This window comes from Amphiura filiformis, chromosome 3 (assembly GCF_039555335.1).
Source record: "Amphiura filiformis chromosome 3, Afil_fr2py, whole genome shotgun sequence".
NCBI classification, from domain to species: Eukaryota; Metazoa; Echinodermata; class Ophiuroidea; order Amphilepidida; family Amphiuridae; genus Amphiura; species Amphiura filiformis.
The window spans coordinates 76113211-76135810 of NC_092630.1; the positions used below are offsets into that span (position 1 = coordinate 76113211).

The window sequence follows — 22600 nt, forward strand, 5'->3', positions numbered from 1 at the left end:
TAATTGCAAGAAATGTATTCACATATGATTTATTTTTGAGTCAAATGAGCTCTAGAATTTTGAAAACATGATGAAGAGTGAAGACCCAATTTCACTTTTTTACCTTTTTTGGTTTTGTTTGCTACAAAAAAACTACAAAAATGATAACAATAAATAACATCATGAAATAGTGTTTTAAACTGAATTGTGCACCAAATTATAGGACCTTTGGTAAAAGTTACATAATAATACAAAAATAAATATACATCTCCGTAAGTGCCATACAAGTATAGAAAATCAATGTGATCCACTTGAATTTATTTAGATCAATACAAAAAATAGACCTACCTGTGTGAAACTAGATCACTCATGACATTTAGCATCACATGACAAAAGAGAGACATAGTGAATACATTTTGCATATTTCTGGTTAAATTAATAACTATAATATCTAATAAGATGTTGTGTTTATTGTTGTTTACAGTGAGTTTGGTATTATCACAGCCATGTGCAGAAGGGAGCTGTAACACAGGAGATTTACTTATTGGTAGAGAAGACAGACTAACAGCATCATCAACATGTGGTATGGAAAACCAAGAACGCTTCTGTATAGTTAGTCATTTACAAGACACACAGAAATGTTATCAATGTGACTCTCGCACAGAATTCGATAAATATTCGAATACAAAGAGCCACCGTATTGAAAATGTTGTCACAAGTTTCAGTGCAGATAATAAGAAGATGTGGTGGCAATCTGCCAATGGTGTGCAGGATGTCTATATTCAGTTTGATCTGGAAGCTATCTTTCATTTTACACATCTTATTATGACATTCAAGACATTCCGTCCACGAACCATGCTCGTCGAGCGCTCCAATGATTTTGGTAGGACGTGGAGTGTCTACAGGTACTTTGCGTATGACTGTGAGGAGGCCTTTCCGGGAGTACCCACAGGTCCGCTGAGGGATATTGATGATGTGATCTGTGAGAGCCGTTATTCTGCAGTTGAACCATCAACAGAAGGAGAGGTAAGGCAAAAGGAATCTGTAGTCTGCTAGACCCATAAGCAAATTTACTTCCAAAAAATGAAGTGAGATGTTACCTTGTATGATCATCAAATTCTTCACATTTGTGGAAGACTAAAAGAAACAAAGATGTTCATATTTGATTATTCCCCATGGTATTAACACACAAACACTCCCCCCTGAAAGCATTGCCAAATTGCATTAATGTAGTTTGTTCTGTACTGTTTTCAAAACTGACAGAGACTAACCCAGGCTTGAACTTCAGAGCCATATCACTGACATGGACTATACCTTTTGACATGGGGTATGCAATTTACTTAGAGGATGTATATTTTTGTACACCTACCACCTGGACTGGTGTAAATCCCTAAAATCACTTGCCTAAATTACACAGGCTTGCACAGTTTTTGACTTTGCAGCAAACTTACGATAATTGGTGGGTGTAAAACCTCTGTTTTAGATTTTATTTTTTGAAGCTGGAATGCTGGATGCACTAGATACATGTACATGTTAGTACAAGGGCATGCGACTACATGTAGGTAAACCAGAAATAACGAACATATTGAAGGAAAAAAATGACGGTATAATCTTGAACTGGTTTTAGTGTTGTATTTTGTGATGGTCGCTTTACTATACAATGCATGAACACAAAACAACATAAAACAAGAAATACAAACTTGTCAAAATTGTGCTAACAATCACTAGTGACTAAAATTAAAATTAAAATTTGGCAAGATAAAGACATTAAGGGCTGGGGTATGAGCGTTTGGACAGTATTTATTTTGGGACATTAGAGCACATCAGACATATCGAATTGCATTCTGAATACGAAGAATGTCATTCTGATATCAAATAATTTTGATTTTTGAAATTTGCAATTTAATACACATTTTATGGCAAATCATTAAAATTGATATTTTGATATTTACCAGTACTTGAAGTAAACTTTATAAATCTGATGATTTATACTTAAAGTGTATGTAGGTGGGATAAAAAGCCGACGATCAATTGAAAATTTTGACGAAAGATATGGATTTTTTTTTCCCAAAACACCAAAAAAAATAGGTCTTTTTGGGAAAAAAAATCCATATCTTCAATATGAAAGGTCAAAATTTTCAATTGACCGTCGGCTTTTTCTCCCTGCTACATACACTTTAAGAGTATATCATTAGATTTATATAATTTACTTCGAGGACTGTTATATATCAAAAATTTGAAAAATATCAATTTTTATAATTTGTCATAAAATTTGTATTATATTGTGATTTTCAAAAATGAAAATTATTTGGTATCAGAAAGACATGCTTCAGTATTCAGAATGCAATCGATAGGTCTGAGGTGCTCTCATGTCCCACAAAAATACTGTCGAAACCCAATAAACGCTCATTTTAGATCCCTTAAGGGCTGGGGTATGAACGTTTGGACAGTATTTATTTTGGGACATTAGAGCACATCAGACATATCGAATTGCATTCTGAATATGAAGAATGTCATTCTGATATCAAATAATTTTGATTTTTTAAAATTCGCAATTTAATACACATTTTATGGCAAATCATTAAAAATTGATATTTTTGATATTTAACAGTACTTGAAGTAAACTTTATAAATCTGATGATTTATACTTAAAGTGTATGTAGGTGGGATGAAAAGCCGACGATCAATTGAAAATTTTGACCTTTAAGTATTGAAGATATGGATTTTTTTCCCAAAACACAAAAAAAATTAGGTCTTTTGGGAAAAAAATCCATATCTTCAATATGAAAGGTCAAAATTTTCAATTGACCGTCGGCTTTTCCTCCCTGCTACATACACTTTAAGAATATATCATTAGATTTATATAATTTACTTCGAGGACTGTTATATATCAAAATTTGAAAAATATCAAATTTTTATAATTTGTCATAAAATTTGTATTATATTGTGATTTTAAAAAATGAAAATTATTTGATATCAGAAAGACATGCTTCAGTATTCAGAATGCAATTCGATAGGTCTGAGGTGCTCTCATGCCCCACAAAAAATACTGTCGAAACGCAATAAACGCTCATTTTGGATCCCTTAACATGATGAAAATGATGAAAATGCAAGCAAATAGAAGTCCAGTATCATATAGAACAATGGGACACACCCAAGGAATGGAAAATGACAGTAAGGACAGTATGGATGGGCGGTAAAAATCACAGGTGATTTAACTGACAAGGGTCAGCTGTGGAGCTTGAACTTGAGCCCATATAACTGTTGAACACCATTAACTGTTTTGATGGTTGAGAAGTTAGTGTGGTCAGTGAAAGGTGTGTTAGGTGGTGTAGGTTGAGGTGGGAATTGGATGAGTTGTTGCAGTGGCAGATAGTTATCCACTTATGGTATAGCTAGAAGTACTTCTCAAAGTAACTCCTACTGGTACTGATAACATTCTTTTTTGTGTGTTTATGATAAAACTTAATAATAACATGCAGTGAATCTGTATATTTGCAGGATAAATTATCTGTTTATAGCATATGAGAGGTTGAAATTCAAAATATTGCCAAGTGTTGATATATGTTATCGGTTATTATACAGAGAATATGTTTTTTTTTTTTGTATTTAATTTTTTTGTAAATGCCTAAATGAAAACTCTCCTTCTATATATCCTCATAAATGTAATGTACTTTGAAAGAGTGTTTAGTTGGGACATTGGAGGTACGGTTGGGGGTAGCCTCAAAGCACAGGTGGCTACGCCCTTTTTGACACCTTAGAAATTGGTCAAGATATGCAAGACCCAAAGCTTAACCTGCTTAAATCTGTGACCTGCTTGTGTTTCATCAGGTGGTTTCATGTCACCACGGTCACAGTGCAATTCTATATTTGTTTGGATGAACAGTTGTCAAATTTCAACAGGATAATAATTTGGTTGATTGAAGAAGTCTCAGCATGTGAATTTGACTGAAAATGTGAAAAAAGTCCCCAGCAGCTTACCTGTCTGAATTGCATTGTCTGCTTCTCAATATGTAGTGGTGTGGGTGTGTTTGTGGGGGAAGGGGTGGTGGTGTGTGTTGATGGACATGCATACAATTACAAATAGTTGTTGGGTGTTTTAAATGTGTTCTGCACTTGAGCTCACTCATGACTATTCTTTATCACCTTTAACAGGTTGTGTTCCGCGTGCTGCCCCCTCATATTAGGATCAAAGACCCGTATAGTGAAGAGGTACAAAACATGATCAAGATCACCAACCTGCGAATAAACATGACAGAACTTCACACACTTGGAGACATAGAGCTAGACAACCGCCCTAGTATACGTGAAAAGTACTATTATGCCATCTATGATATGGTAGTACGTGGTAGCTGCCATTGTTATGGTCATGCATCCAGATGTATAGATGATGGTTATGAGGATAATGATGAAAAGAACCGGCCAATGGTATGTATATTTGTCATTGTACTAGTAAACTTTAAAACTTAACTTTTTTGTGTGTTCTGAAAGAATATGTTGCTAAGTACTATGAGTGTATTAGTTTGTTTTGTTTCAGGAACTACAGGAAAACACAGTGATGCCAGCATATTGTCTCTTATAGCTTTCTAGGAATTTGAAGCCAATAAGGATAACAAGAAATGTTTGATCAATGCCGCTTTATTTTAGCAAGATGGAGATCTTCTGGAGTGTCTGCAAAGACTATTGTGGTTACCAAAGTGCCAAATTCATTTCAGAATGGAAAAAAAGTAACTGTATCATCCCTGGGGTCAGTATGTGTGGAACATGAACTTGGTTTCTGAAAATAAAAAAGCAAGATTTCATGGTCTATTACATACATCTGGCTGGGTTATCAAAAATCACGAATGGGCATTAAGCATTAAACAAACCCCAATACAAAACTACAAATAAAGTTTATGAAGCCCAAATTAGTGACATTGGGTAAGAGTACTCTCAAACACTAAAAGCTGTGTTGGGGTTAGACATATGAGTTAAAATGCTTAATACCGTTTCATCATTTTGAAACCAATCTATGTATGATCAGGTGTTGTATACAGTTGCTTATTAGGCAAAACAAAGTATGTCTCAGAGCTTGTGAAAAATTTTTAATCCATGCGGAATGCGATTTTTTCCCAAAACTCAAGTCAAAATAAGTTCGAACTTTCAAAACTTACTTCTTATACACATATGAAGTATTTTCACTAATTTGAAGTTAATCACACAATTTTTTCAACAAATGTTTTACACATACTTAACTTTTTACAATATTTTTGTTTAAAAAATGTGGGGAAAACATAAGTTCGACAAATGCACACAACAAAACGGATGTGCGCTGTAGATCTGAGACATTCTTTGGTTGGCTTATTACCTGTGCATATTTATTGCTTTATCTTATCCCAGCTTTTCTAATCATGTGCATAAGTTTGTCATCATCAAGAAAATAGTTCAAAAATGCTCCCAATGTTATTATCAAAAATATATTGAACATGATATTTTACCAGTTGTAACAATCAAGTAACTTCTGATACTGCCATGGCCAGATCTGTCTACAAACACGTTAGTTGAACCATTATTATTGCCTACATGCTTCTTTCAAATCTTTAGAAAGACCGATGCTGATGGATGATGGGTTCATTTAATACTATTGATCTTGGAAAAAGAATGCAGGTAAAAGAGCCGGTGCATATATTATGCATGTTAATAGTGTGTAACTTGAGCGGTAAAATCAGGGATTAAATTTGATAGCAAAACAGTTCCTCAAGACAAGCTTAAGACTTCTTAACATCTTATTGACCTAGTCAAGATGACCCAGATTTTGGACAAAAGAAACAAAATAACATTTCACTTTTACAAAAGCTTTATAAACCTAGTTCATTCTGTGCCTATTAATAAAGAGTCATAGCTTACAGCTACTTTCTCACTTTGAAAAAAAGGTAAAATGGAGGTCCTGAACTCTGCCTGATATATCCTTGATTTATTTTCACTAGATTGACATAGGTTGTAGTTGATCAGTTGTTCTTTTAAAAACTGTTGACATTCACATGAAATTACTGCCCTGACATTTGGAGGAAGTATAAAAAAGAACACAAATAATATATTTTGTAGATCATCCCATCCAGAGTGAAGTCAAATTTATGGTTTGAGTAAAAGGTTAGAATAAGTTCACACAGTTCGTAGCAAGTTTATATGGAGCAAGTGATGCAGTTATCACTCCATGCTATCAAGCCTGCAGATACATGTATAGCCCTTCAGGAAAGAACAACATGTCCAGCTTCCTCATATTAGCTGGCTTAGTCCCTTGGTATAGGTTTCTAAATAAATTGTCACTCCCTTGTAAGATTTCATCAAATGCTTAGTTAGGGTAGATAAGATCGTGTATACAATTAATTCAGCCTGTCAAGAAATCTCTAGAGAAAAATGGACCATTTTGTCATTTTGTGGTACTTATACTTTTTTTTATTAAGTTCTGTTAATTCCTAATTCTGTAATTGAATCCAATCATTACAGTATTAATGTATTAACGATATCCTGGTTTCGAAATTATTATTATATAGTATCCTAGGAATGCTTTTAAAAAAGAACAAAAAGTATGCAATGAATTTTACTATGTGAAATGGTTGGGAAATCCAGAGCAAATGTCAGTGTTTGATGCATCAATTTTGACAGCAAAGTGTCAAAATTTCTTTGACACAATGCACCCTGTACATGATAATATATGGGATATGAAGAGCCATATTACAACAACTATCCGGTGAGATACTATCGGTATTATTTCAAATAGGTTCTTGTGACAGTTTACCATTTTGTTCAGGGAACAATATTCCATTTGGTCAAGTGGTCATTTATAATTAATGTTTGTTTTTGCTGTTTACCTTAATTTTAAACCTCAAAGAGGCATCCTAAGTTCAAAGTTTGCAGTCAACACACAAAGACCACAAATTATCCAAAAATAATATTGAATTTGGTATTGAGGTTTTTGAGTAATTCACTATGAAGCTTGCAATGAAATGTCCATCAGTTATTGTGTGGTTTCTTTGTTTAGGTAAGTGAGGCTAAGGGTAACCTTTAACCTGTATAGAGAAATGACCATATTCATGTTTTAAAGGTCATTGACTTCTATACATCTGGAATCAATGAAGTCTTTTAATAAGCAGTTCTAAAATAAGAAAGTTTCCTTTGCAAAAAAATCACAGTGAATGGAACTAAAGCATTTGGGACAACACAATCTAAAATTTTGTAAATTCCAAAGTGATTCAGTGGTGTTTGTTTGATTTATGTGTCGCAGAAAATTTGAAATGGAATTGCCATAGATGGAAAAATATACAGACCATTCCCCAACAGGCAAAGTCCCCATGTTGAGAATTACCGCATATTCATGAGGGCCGATCTTTCGAACGCCTGTATCTAACATATCACATAAACGTCATTAGTGCTTATCAAGGAGATGTATTAGGGTTTATTATCAGCTCTAGCCTAAGTATATTTATGTGAAAGATGTCAGGACTGCTTTGAAAAAATATGCAGTAACAAGCGCAGAATGGGTGTAGCATTTTCATTTGCGTGCTTCATGGAATGATTGGCCCTCATTAACAGATGATGCTGGCCTGTTGGTGGATGGTCTGTATATTTTTTCGTCTTTTAGGAATTGCATTTCAGGCTATTGGGCACATAGGTTTAGCACATTGAGACAGCAACTGACTGGTAGCATTTGGGACAAACAACACAATTCAAAATTGTGTAAATTACATTGTAATTCACTTGTGTTGGTTTGATGTGTGGCTCAGAAAATGTAGTTTAATGTTTATTTGTAAGTGGTTAACCGCAATGTTCTCCTGCATTTTATATCACAGATCAGATGAAAACTGTACAGGGGAAAAACTCTACAAAGTATGAAGTTTGTACATGTATTACTACAGAGATCTTAATTTGGATATGGTAGTAGGCTACAGTACAGCCAGGATTTAATACAATAAGCTTATTCTCCTTTATAAATTTGCATTTGGCATTGAGTAGGCAGGCAGGCTATCAAAAGTTAGTGCATGTGGAGTTTCAGAAGGTGAATGACACAGTGCAAAGAAATGTTTGTTGAGATGGTCCCTGTCTCTTTTACCTCAGCTGTCAATACAACATTTACAGAATGTACATAGGTTTTATCATGATGATGTTTTCAGATTTCACCATGTTACAGTGATCTTGTCTATTGTCTAGCAGCATTTACTAAGATGACCTCAAAGAAATGGGGGATTCCAGATCAAGGAAAATCAATTGAAGACTTAATCTAATTTGGTAGTGAATGATACCGGCTTGTATGCGACTCCTAGCATTTTGGAACCAAGATAGCTGCAGGCCAGAAGAGGGGATTTCTTAGAGTGGCATATTCGAAACTCATCCCTACTAGGCCTATACCCTGGACCACTGGAGGGTGAAAGCAATCAGGCAAGCTGATTGGACAGGTCATGTGAGGTTATACCAAGCACAATAGATCCCTTATTGTTTGTGATAATGATGCTAGCAGACTTGTACCCGAGTCCAGCTTGTCCGAGTCCGAGCCGAGCCGAGTCCTTTTGTATCCGAGTCCGAGCCAAGTCCGAGTCCTTTTGTGTCCGAGTCCGGACTCGAGTCCAAGTCCAGGGGTGCCGAGTCCGAGCCAAGTCCGAGTCCAACAAAAATAAGACCTGAGTCCGGACTCGAGTCCGCTCGAGTCCGGACTCGGGTGAGAGTCCATGCCCGGTGGTGGTGGTGTTCATTCAACTTTAATGTGACAGGTATCTACCTATTGGCATTGTTTAGTTTGGGTATAACAAAATGAAAAAGGGGTAATTGGTACAACATTTTGAAAAAATGGGTCATTATTTGCAAAAATGGAGCAAAATTTTATATTTTATTTCTTATTTGAAAAATTTACAATACAAATTTGCTGAAAAAGGTCAATTTTAAAGTTTCCGCATAATTTTATGGCATTTTGATGATAAAATTGTTAATGTGATGAGAAGGTCACTCACTGCATCACACCACACACCACTCTACCAAACCCCACCCAACACTGTTGACTCAACCAACCAACTGTCCACACTTTCTTCAAAAGCCATGTCCATCAGGTTATACTCCTGAAGGTAAAAACTAAATGTATCAGACCACCTAGTACCTGTATCAGACAGCAGGCATGTGGGGGTATTTTGTGTGTGTGTGTGTAGCACACTACATTTTAACTCACAGTTAACTTAATTGCGCTAGGGACAAGGCTGTAGGTATGCCAGGTGAATTCAAATTTGCCATCAAACTGCATCATTTTATATATCAAATTAAAGCCCTTGAGTAAAGAAAGTCAAAACTGAAAACCGTTTTCTCATAGCACTTTCCGTAGCAAAGTTACATCTTGTCAAAGATTGACTTTCATCAAAAAGATTCAGCTAAACAAAACAGTATTTCGGTCATAGACATACATTTTGTACCACCTAGACCTATGACTGCCCATGCCTTACCACAGCGGGAGGTGAAGCCCCGTATCCAAGGTGATATTGACGGGGTTACTAGGCGCTGAGATAATTGCGTATATTCTGGCGGCTCGGTTGCGTGGTTACTGCGCCGTTATCACGGTCCGCTGCGTCCAATGCAACATGTTCTGTAGACGAGAACATTATCTGCTTGCTTGCGTCCGGGTATGCGTCCTTGTTCAAGTCGTTGCTAAGCAGTGTCGGCTTCACTACGCGAGTCAAAGTCACTGGTCTAGGTACTAGTTTGTCTGGGATTTCAGTGGTGTTTCTAGATCTTAGTCTCATGATGATAGCTGCTTTTCTATGTGGAACTGCTATCAAAATCCGGGTCAAAATCCCTCTAAAATTCCATGTGCGAGTGTCTCATCGCCATAAACACTCATATATTTGGGTCAAGTGAAGTATAGACAACATACTAGTATTTATGTAGGTTTCCTTGACCTACCTGTTCTTTTTAATTTTTATGTAAATATGTATTGTGTTCTAGGCGAATTTGGCTGACTAGCAGATAGGTTTGCCTGGCATACCTATACGCTGTGTGCAGTATTACATGTAAATGAATTGCAATATATTCAAATACATTATAGAAAATTAACATCATCATCATTATAATAATAATAATAATAACAGAAATTCACCTTTATAATTCTAAACATATTTTCAAAATTGGCCCACACAAATGTCATGTGTACTCACTTACTGAGCACATGCAAACTATATCCCTACAGAGTGGGAGCTGAGATGTATGGTCCAGTGTGCATGTTTCTCTTTCAAGAGCTTAATGGATTGGAAAGTTCCATGAAAGAAGTCTTACATTGTATAAATTTTTATACAGTCCAAATATTTAATAAAATTAAATCAAATGCATTTGATTAATTATCAATTATTTCATTTTAAATGATAACAAAAATATGATTCTGCTAAGTGACAGATAAATCTAAATAATTTGGTGGATATGTAGGAATAATAACAGGTCACAGATTTGACAGCCCCAATTAATTTGGAAAATGGCCAAATAAGTAAAGTCAACAAATTTGAGATCTATTTTTACATTTTTAGATAATCATTTCAATTTTACATAGATTTGGACATTGACTGGACTTCGGACCGGACTCGCCTTGAGTCCGAGTCCTTTGTGTCCGAGTCCGAGCCGAGCCGAAGTCTTTTTGTGTCCGAGTCCGAGCCAAGTCCGAGTCCAACAAAAAGTGGACTCGAGTCCGGACTCGAGTCCGAGTCCGGACTCGAACGATACATCTCTGGATGCTAGGTCATAGAATGCATCAGAGATTGTTGCAGGCTTTCACTATTTGGCCAGATTTTATAGTTTTGTGTCATTTTGAGAAAAAATAGAATTGAAACCAAGATACCCCTTCACAGACCTATTTGAATAACTGTAACTGTAGATTGTAGTGTGTGGCTTTGAGCTTGATGAACATCATGCATTGTATGATCTACTTGAAGATGAACCCTCCACAGTGTTATGTTTGGGGATAGTTTATTAAAAGTAAACAGAAGCTTGAAATCAAAATTTCCCATGCATAGAGAATTATTTATGTTTTGAAACTGATACTGTAGCATAGGAAATATCAGCAAAACCTCAACTGGAGTTCATGGCCAGAGGGAGTCAGTGTTTATCATGAAAGGAACACTTTTAGGTACTTTTAAAAGGGCCTGCACTTTCAAACCATAAATCCTTTCAGTCCAAATTTTACATGACTTAAGCTTTGCATGTTGAATCAATTCAACATTTCAAATCTCACGTATCACAAAGCCTATTCCTTGGTATTTCCATTCTAAAATTGTGTAGGCCTACACATATTCCTTTTGGATTTCTTATGATGCAAATTAAGTGTGGTTAAGTTGTAGGTCACTTGAGACCTTGTTTTCAGGTATGTCTGAGACAGTTGTGTAGCAATGAGAGGAGATGGATTGATGGGATGTGGGTGGGTACTGGGTATTTATAGATCAGTTGACTATCTAAGTGGTTACATAACATTATTGCAATACCCTACGGCTACGTAACCATTTCAGTTGGAATGTGTTACTAAAAAAATTTTACAGGATGTAACCTACATGTAGTGTTGATAAAGAGCAGTATTCGAAATATCAGATGCAATAGTTTATAAAAACATTGAATAAAAAGAAAGAAATTAACGTTTTCACCAGGAGTGTAGCGTCACTTCCATAAGCTTCCATAGCAATATCTAATTGATAAAACACTAGCATGCTCAAGCATCAACTACCAATCCAGTTGACTTCACAAGGCAACTTTGATGCTCAGATGCGTGCAGCGAATGCATGCGGCTTGCGATTGTAACTACCGATTTTTGAATCACACACTGCGACTGCTACTATGAAATATGGCCTTATTATTAGGTTAATATTCTAAAAATGAAATGAAATTTTCGCCAATAAAAGCCAAACAAACTTTCATTTTTGGTGAACATTCAGTCAAATGTTATGCAAACACACAAGGTGTATTGACCAGTCACAAGGTTGAGGTAAGAGGTCACCATCTGGTCCACATGTGAAAGATCGGAACCCAACTAGCATTAGTTAACCAGGCTTGATTTCCTTTCACATACAGCTAAATTGATTCACACTTTCCTTAATTGCTAGTAGATAGGATGAGAATTAAAAGCCATAGAAAAAAGGCACCAAAAGATTTAAAGAATTTACCAGGGATCTAAACGCCCAAGCATTAAGCTTGTATATGCTGAGGAAACAAGCAAATTAGCTTTTAAGGTTTAATAACTATATGAGCTAGAGTACTTAGACAGGGAGTTAGGCACATATACTTCACTACAGTATTTGTTATTTTAGGCTAATAAAGTTTATACACTAGTCCATATTTCTGGAGACATAGAAAGGAGTTGTGCTTTGTACATCTAAAAATTGTGTGTGGTGATGTTTTTCTGTGATACAGTAACTCTTTAACAATTGATTTTTGCAGCTTTGAACAAAATTGTTAAACAGTAGACATTTTTCTTTCTAAATATTGAAAATATTTGTGTTACAAAAATATCATACTCTAAACAGTAAACCTTCTAGAAATAAAGTTCTACTTGTTGTTAAACCAGGGATGGTTAGACAAAAGAATGCATATTGCCGGGTACATTTAACAATTGGACTAAAAACACAGTATAACTACAAGTGCCAGATGTTAGCAAAGTTGTCATAACTTCAGTTGTGGTTTACTGAGATAGCAGGATAATTAACTGTAGTTATAAACTATCCAATGACTTCACCATCCAGACATTCTGATACCAATCTAGTCAGGTCATTCCTATTCCAGGCTTGGTCTTCAACCTTGCCACAGTTTACCAGAGTTTATGTAGGATGTATTTGCATTGATTCCCAATGACAGATCTGGCATGTTGGCAGCCATCTCCTCACAAGTGACATTTTAAACACTGGACTGAACATCTTGATTGACTGCTACTGACCCTCATCTTACCCCAGACATTAAAATAGGTCATAATTGCCTGCACAGGAGGGTTGGCACAAATGTCATGAAATGTCAACACTTACACAAGATTTATTTTACTTGCTACATGATGATTCCATCTGAATCCATTATGCAGTCACAGTGATGCAGTTTATAATTTCATGTCAATCTATTAATTGAACTGCAGATGATAGGTATCATTAGAAGGGTCATTATAATTTGACATTGATTGCATGACCTTTGACATTCTAAAAGTTGTACTGTATCTGGTGTGTAGGTAAAAAGATACAAAGGTCATGTAGTCATTCCCAAATTGTAATGATGAATTGCCATTCATAGTTTCAGGATGTCAGGATCATGATGCATGGTTTGTGACATGACAATATTAACATGCTTCACATGATTTTATAAGCTGGTCATCTTCTCTTGTCTAATACTTGGTATGTTTTTGTTTCAGGTTTACACAATTGGCAAATTTCATTAACATTTGTTTGTTTATGGTATTCAAATGTATTTTAATTATAATGTTTTTTGTTTGTGTAGCTATACAATTTAATTCTCCCATGGTAAGTTTTATGATATGCTTTTTTGCTTATAGATGCTGCTTCAATGTCAATTGCTTTTGGAAAGCAAGTGACAAATATTTTGCAGCATATATGATGTTTACAGTAAATTAATGATGGTGATTTTTGTTATATATCCCAAATCATGGATATTAATGTTCTGAATCGTTTAAATTAATTTATCGTGTGTGGGAATGATTGTTTTGAGAGAAATGGTGCATCAATGCCAAAATTCAGAATAATTGTGGTATTTTGCACCTCCCTCTCAAGCAGTAAGGGTGGTGATCATAGGATGCTGTAAACAGTTTCAGCATCTCACACGCCTGGTATTTCCTAATTGCATTGTATGTTGATTTTATATTTCTGTTTACTAAACATGTTCAATATCTGTTTCTTTACTTTTTAACTCCTCCGTGTATTAGTATGGATATGGAGAAGACAGCATTGTAAGTTCTCTATAGTGTATCCCCAACAAAAATATATACATTCATGTGTCAGTAGCATATATATAATAGTATTTTATAATATCAGTAGGTCTAATCTTAAAATGTGGAAAACTTGACACTAATTTTCCTGTGCATAGTTTCTACCTACCTACTTCTGAGACCAGAGTTTTGAGGTTCTTTGCCTATTTTCTACCTTCTGCCATTGTGTGTGGTGGATAGAACATAAAGATTACTGATTAATACCAATTTCCATGAGTGTGCCAATCAATTAATGTACTTTATGATGAACTTTTCATCATATTGTCAACATGTAACAAACTCTGATTTTGAACCATGGTGTGAACTGTAAGAAAATCAGCCCTCTATTTAACAATAATTCCACTGAATCTTTCCAATATGGTTGCCTTTACCTTTACCATCCAGATAAATTAAATTTCCCATCATATAAATGCTAACCAGTAAATGTGTACCTATTTCCTGTTTTGATATATTTATTCTTATATGCGATATAAAACAAGACCCTATACCTTACGAAGTAGAATACAGACATTTTGAAAAGGTATGTTAGCTTTCACACAGATGCATCTATTAGTAACATATCTAGGCAAACTCGGTTTGCATGAACAACTCCTGATTTTCAGGAAGTGGGAACTTTTTGGGTTGTCAGACAAATTTCTCCTGGAATTGATCGAACTGAAATATTTTTATGTGAAACACTTAATTCTGCTTTTGACATTGTTTTGCTTTGTTTAATTCAAAATAATAACTATAGGTAAAACATTTTATTGAATAAAACCGAATATTATACCATTCATCTTACAAATTGATTATTAAAACGATTGATCATCTTATTCGGTTGGGGGACAAAGTAACAAGTAATTTTAGGGTATTGCTGATGTGTGAAAGCATAACAACCTGGCAAAAATTCTTATTTATCAAAGTTGATGCATGGGTGTGCCATAGGATCATTGAATGTACATTATTATATATATCAGTAGAAACAGGTCAAGCCATCCAAATCAAAAGCCACCATTGTATATTCCCCATGATCCACTTTAATAGGAGGGGGTTGTCATCAGTCTCTTTGACCAGCAAATCAGTTTCTGTCATGACATAGGTCAGTCAAGGCTCATAATACTTTGTGATTAAATGTATTTTGAGAGAGAAAAAAATCGGGACTCTGTGGTGATTGAACCCCAGGCTTCACAATTACTAGTCCAGAGTTCTACCTCTGCACTATCTAAGTTCACAGTTGGTACAGGGGTAATCTCATCTAGTCATGGTTGCATATAAATATTGAAGAAAGGGGTTGACCCGGGGGTTGACCTATATGCTCCACCCTGGCAGGATGAAAGACAATTTGAAACACAAATTAATATGTGAGGAACGGAAAGTCATTTAAATCATAATTTCTTGGGCTTGCATCATTTTTTATGATCCTTGCATATATGTTAATTGAGCAGATTCTGTGAAAAACAGCCCTTGTGTGGACTTTCGACAAATATTTATGCTATTTTGTAAAATTTGAGGGCAAATTGCCCTCAGCCCATTTGTATTTTGAGCCCTGACAAAGGTTTATATGTGAAGTCCAGGATACATTGTTTGTGTATTTTCACTGTTTGTGGAATTCCATAATTTATCTTTCAAAACATGGACTCAAATTTCATTCAGTATTGTTATGTTATAAATATTCATGAATACTAAAGTTCTATTTGATATCATATATTAAAGTTACAGAAGGAATTCAAAAGAATACAAGTAAATTGAATAAGAGATGTTAAAATCAAAATAATATAGTGAAAGGAACTGAGACTTGTTTCCCTGCAATCTGAGACTGTACGACACAAGTATCCACCATACCTCCTTCAAATGAGTCCCACGCAGCATGTAACCAATATTCACATTGCTGCTGTGTTCAGACATAACAAAACAACCCCATGTGTTTAATTAAAGACATCATTGGCATGATTCTATAGCTCGCCCAGACTTCCCAAAAGGCTATCAAAATCCTATCAAGATCATTCTTACTCTAATTTCACTTTGCAACAAGAAATTGTCTATTTTCTTTAACAACAGTAACACATCTCTGTGCAACTTCTGAAATACTGGTTTTTAAAGTTCATTCATTTCATTTTTTTTAAAGAAATAATAAGGAAGGAAATTAAGGTGGAAGAAAAGAGTAATTTTGAAAATTAATGCTATAAACATGTCTGAACCGTAGCTCCACTGTAATGCACCAAAAGTAGAAAGTTTCCACTAAACCTCCCAATTAAACTGTAACAAACTGGATCATACACATAGAATAATCTAGTCAGTGCAACAGCAACCCTTCTGGATGTGAAACCTACAATGTGTAATGCACAAACAGGGAAACATGCAATGTACAGCTTGCAGTTGTGCTAGATTCAGTTGCATTTCCAAGCTACTTTTGAATGCCAAATCTGAATGTCCCATAAGAATTTATAGTTCAAAATGAAAAAAAGTAGATATTAAAGACAGTAGTCACCTAGCACAGAATGAATCACCATTTCCATGTCCTACAAAAAGCTTGCTGAATTGCAGCCAAATGTATTGCAAAATTTTTTTCTAAAAAAGCAGCATCATAATGCTTGTTTTAGCAGTCATGGCAGCATTTATGTTGTAAATTAAAGCTGCTCAAATAGCAATGCTTTGCTTGCAAAAGTTTCACAGCCTTTGATTTTTGGACTATCAACACCACAGTTGAAACAATGACAGTGGATGTATAATGGAACTAATGTCAAACCTAGAACATCTCAAATTGGGGAAATCTAAAGTTCAAATGATGTCCATTTATCATGTGGATATCATCTGGTACGAGGTTCTTACAACATGGTGGCATCTACTGCCATTAGGTGTTGGAAGTCCTAGCTGTAGCACAAGTACTACCTGAAACATTCAGATTAATTCATCATCATCTATCAATTTAACTCTAGAATAAAATGAAATGCTCATCTGTTTAAAGTGATGTGTTTTTAAAAGTAAGAATGAGATATGATGTGTTTCATGAACTTTTGAGTTCCAAACAGTTTAATTAATTTAGCTGAAAACCATCCCTTAAACCAGATGAGCATTTCATGTCACGAGTGAAGTGAAACTGATGTTAATTTTCTTTGAACTCCGTGTACAAAAGTCTCCTTTACTTTTTCATTTGCCTTCTTGCCAAAGCACTGTACTACAAAATTAATAATAACTACACAAACTGCACTACACTTACTACCTACATACATTTGCACTGTCAATCTGACCAGATCTGTAATTCTTCTATATATCGACATGCTGTTTTCAGACTTGTCTTTGATTTGAATTAATAACGATCAGTAAACATCCTCTTTCCATAAACAGAATTATGGATTCTATTATCATGATGATGTGACATTCTTTCCTGAGAGCATTGTTGAGTGATATTATCCAGACTTTAATAATGGCATTGATGTCTAAAAATCTGAAATCCTCATTGAGCAAAAATTAGGAAGAGCCCTGATTCATAAGTAATAAAGAATAGGTCCAGCCTTGGTGTAGTTCAAAGGCAGATCATAGGAATGTTTGGTGACTAAATGATGCATCATGTGTGAGGTTCTTTCTCTTCAAGTACAGATCATTCTTCACATCAAGAATGAACAAGATCTGTAGACAACAAGTAGAGCATCTGTCACATTCTGTATTCATTTTGATGCCAAGTAATTTCTAAATGTCTTTGAATGAAATGGTAACTGTGTGGTAGACTAGACGGCCAATTTTAGCGGGATAAGCTAACCTTGTGTCATTGAAAAAAGCTAACACTATGTTCATAATATGGAAATAGTTTTTACATAGTGATGGAGAGCTTAATCAGAATCATTTTAGTGTGGGGAAGACAGGGTTCTTCTTAGCTTTTGGAATCAATTTCTTGGTTTCACACAGGCTTGGGATATGACAGAAGTGCCAAAATGTAAGCCGTTGAATCCATAAAATTGATACCGGTTTGGAGACATGCGATAGGTATTGGCACTTCAGATGCATACAAGTCTTTGGAAAATCTGGCTTTTGGTAATGGTTGGTGTACACGTAAATACACAGAAGAAATTGTATACTTTACTGGCAAAATCTTTTTGCATTTATAGCCATTATTGACTAGCTCTGTTTGAGGTACTTTTTTATGCAATGATCAGAACATGCACACTGTGCAAAAGGTCTCTAGTAGGACCTGTAGAAACCACTCAACATTGCCCAGGAAACTAAACTGTGTCTCATCTCAAGTCATCTCAGCATGTGATGCGCATGGGCACATTGCCCCTTTTACGCGTGTGTTTACATCCACAGGATTAGCGCGCGATTCAAAACTGGTACTGAGATATCCAACATGGTATTTACACTCAAAACTTGAGATGAGACACACTATACATGAATTCACAATCTTGTAAGTCAAATAGAATACAGTACACCCACTGTAAGTAAATCCATTGAAATCCATTCATTCAAAATTGATTTAGAAGCAATATTAGCTGTATTCTTTCAATTATTGTATGCATATTTTAAACTGGGAATTTAAGGGGTACTACACCCCTGCCCAATTTTGTGCCTATTTTTGCATTTTTCTCAAAAATTATAAGCGCATTGGTGACAAGTAAGATATGTATATTATAGGGCAAGGACTACAACTACTGTACTGGAAATTTTATTTCAGCACAGACAACAGTTGTGGAGTTACAGTCAAAAATGAGGGAAAACCAATATTTGATCAATAAAACAATAACTACTTGCCTTGAGTTGCTGAATTTTCAGTGCAATAGTTGTAGTCTTTGCCCCTATAATATACATATCTTACCTGTCACCAATGTGCTATAATTTTTGAGAAAAATGCAAAAATAGGCACAAAATTTGCTAGGGGTGTAGTACCCCCTTAAGAGTAATGTAATATGGAAAGAAAAGCTTTCACATTGAGTGGTACCTAAACATGCTAAAGAGCGTATCACCATGGTGAAGCCCCACTGATCATCTACATGTACTACAATAGCACCCTCACTAGTTAGATGTACAGTGTGTGATAGGGGCATTGTGAACTGATAATGATATTTGGAGCCTCTCGGAATATCTCAGGTTCCAGCAAATTTTTGTCAGATCAAAGATCCAATCCTAGCATCCTTTCAATGTCATGTATACTTAATAGGTGTAAAGGTTCACTTCAGGATTTAAAAAAACTTTCAGTGACATCATGTTCTTAGTTGTTGTGCATCATATTTTGAAAGCCTTCACACTTAATGTGTAATTGCCGGCATTCAAGCCATCTGCAATGAAATTTGCAGGTTTATTATATGAGACATTAGACAATGATTGCATAGATATTAGTTGTGATAAGACAATCCTGATGTATATATCATAAGCCACACCTTTCTCCAAGTCAAATACAGGTGGGAGTGGTTGAAATGTTGAAATGATATGCATGCAAAAGTTCATTGGGATTTCATCGCTCTTGCATCCTCGGACAAGATGTGAACTTGGTGTGAAGTTGTAATATAACTATTTAATCCATCCTACCCAGATATTGCGGCTTGTTCAATGAAAGTTAATAAGTGTCGGCTTCTTATGGAATTTGGGTGGTTCCAGTCTGTTTCAAATGACAGCATTCCAAACTGTTATTTATAGCTGATGAGAAGACATCATGAACTTTGTTCTCTGTTGAACATACATAGTGGTTGTTTACATGTGTTTATGTACATTCTTTTCTAGAATGATTGTAAATATGTATCTTGTCACACAGAATCAATTAAAACATGGTTCAATTCCTTCACAGTGTCCTGCACATACTGAATATAACTAGTGTGTGATTTGAATGACTAAGATTAATTGGTATGCTATTTTTCACCTTGGCAAGCCAGTGACGTCAGCATGTTGAGGCAGCTGTTTCTCATGTGCATCTATGCGACGTCTGTAAACGTGTGCATGTGTATGCCAGCGCTTTGAGGAAACATTCTCGATTTGAAGCGCACCCAGTGAAATGGGGACTGACAACACCGACTCGCCAAGATGAAAAATTGTATAGACAACATCATCACAGCACCTTTGTAGTGCCAAGATACACATAAGACAACTTTAGAAATTGAAGACCCATGCCAATTATTGCATCTACATTTGTATCATGTAGCTTTTTACCCCTCACAAGTTGACCACGGCAAAGCTTGTGATATGTAGTATCATTCAACTCTGCTACAGAGATACAAGTAAACGATCACACACACTACTATGGTGATAATTGGCTTGGCTCATGGTTGTTAGGTCATAGTAACAACATTCCATCGAATGCGGTGTCACATATCAGAGATACACTAGTAATTACGAAAAACGATCCGTTTAACCTCCGTGTGAACACATGAACCAGTAGATGTAACTATAGCTTCTAAATATATATATATCTATATATTTGTATGAATATGACACCATACCATCACCATCTGCCAATATTTATTTTTCATGCTCTTCTATATCAACTTCAGGAAATTGTGTCATCACTGATTGGTGTAGTCCTACATCAATTAAATCATATTAATCATGCAGATTTATTGTCACAATATCATGCGTGAATATGCTAGCTGCATGAACGTTTGTGTGTTTTATAAATAATTTGAACTTTGTGTGTCGTATATGCGCATTGGTGGTATGTTTTTAATCATGGTGGATATGGGTGTAATTTGTCTAGTTGTGATTTAGACACAGTTAGTTGTGCTAGAAAGTGCGAAAATTTGGATTTGTATCACCCCCCCCCCCACACACACCCTTGAATTGAGATATAATAACCAAGTAGTGAGGTTGCAGTTGTACATTTGTATATCTATTTATATATCCATGAGATGTTCTCTTTTGCATCCATCTTGTAACAGAGTGTGATACATATATCCATGTGATGTGAGTGCTTCACTTTAGCTCTAGACACCTTTCCTCAGTGATTATGCTTGCCAGATATGTACTCTTTATATGTATAAGATCCACCCAATCACAGTGACCCAATAAACACTTTTACCACTTAGATTAAATTAAATTGTTTGCAACACACCTGTTTTGCAAGGCATAGTATCAAATATTTACAACCCATTTTTACACCCTTACACCTTTTTCCACCAAACAGCAAGAAAGAAACAAAATAATATGCCCAGCCTGCTGCTTATTTGAATGTTTTGAAACAAAAACATGTTTGCAAGAAACCTCTGCAACCTTATGAACTCAGTGTAAATAAAACTTGCATCCCATATAACAAGGACAACTCTATTTCTCTCTTCCTTGACAAAGAAGGCAAAACTGAAATCCATGCTCTAATTTGCTTCACTTTTTCTCAGCTTCTCACACCCTTTGATACAATCCCTGTATCAAATTGTTTTCACCCTGCATCAACAAATCCTAATCCGTGCCATATCCTTGTGGATCCCTCTTATGACAGGTGTTCGCAAGTGTGAATGTAACCACAACACTGAAGGTAACAACTGTGAACAGTGCAAACCATTCTACAATGATCGACCATGGAGACCCTGGCCAACTTCAGGAGCATCAGCTCTAGATGAGTGTAAAAGTAAGTGCTACAAAATCTCAACTTTTGGTGCATCTTGCTCATATCTAACAAACAATGCCGCAAGCTTCTGGACTATGAGAAGTTGATTCAATCAAAAATTGAACAGGTTCATTATTATCAGCATGTAGACTGATATTGGACTCGGTCATTTCTACATTAGCTAAAATGTTACCTTTTCAGAGTCTGTTGAGCAGTAGTATAGCTACATGCAGCGATACCATCACAGCATCTTCAGTTGCGTTGTGTTGTGGTCAGGTGACCGGAGGATTGTAAACACTGTGATGGTATCACATTCACAAGCTACATTGCTGCTCAGCACAGACTCTGAAAAGGTGAAAAAGTTCATTATTACATTATGGTATGAAGTGAAACATATAAAAAGGCTTTTTACTCTCAATGGCTATCATGTATTTTCAAGATAAATCAAAGGATTCAGTATCTTTGTCAGTTTAATGGTTCTTTGTTTATTCATTTCCACCAATTTCCACAAAAATGGTAGTGTAAACTAGCTTTTAGAGAAGATCTTACCTCTTGTCTGTGGTGCGCATACACAGCATCAACACAGATGTAGGAAGTGGGTCCTGATTGGCCAATTCAATCATCCCACAATCATAACAGGTCGGTAATCTGATTGGGTCAGCAAATGCCAAAGCTGCGTTCAGCGCTCATGCCGAGTCGCAAGGGGAACACAAAGCCCCGCCTATGTTGCTCATTAACAGGGCGGGCTTCGTTCAGAGCAAGAGAGGTGCATTCTTATCTGGAAGCTGAGAGTAGTATGCAGCTAAAATGTTGGAACTATGTGGATATCATCTTCCAACCAGATTGAGATACCCACTTGATCAATTTGAAATAATATTGGTAGTCCCCCTCTCTCTAGGACAAAAAGTGAGAAAGGTTACTTGACAAAGATGTAGAATAGTTGCCAGGCAAACAAGAGTCACCTGTCATCATATTGTATCTTTTGTCTGTCAAACAGTAACTGATGCACCTGTCAAACAATGAACACTCCTAGCCTTATGCTACCATGGGCATTGCAGGTTTTAATACACCGGATTTCCTCATCTTATACTACTTTGGTCCCATTGGGTGCAAGATGTGCCGCCTCCTTGCTCTATAGCCTCTCTCTATCCTAC

General features: G+C 35.8%; 1 protein-coding gene across 1 annotated transcript in view; it reads left to right on the forward strand.

Moving 5' to 3' along the window:
- Positions 1-22600, forward strand: part of LOC140149314 (laminin subunit beta-1-like) — a 92657-nt gene that overhangs the window by 32180 nt on the left and 37877 nt on the right. The window contains 3 exon segments of the mRNA XM_072171580.1: positions 464-1005; positions 4135-4407; positions 21218-21467. Coding sequence (XP_072027681.1) covers positions 464-1005; positions 4135-4407; positions 21218-21467 — 1065 coding nt within the window.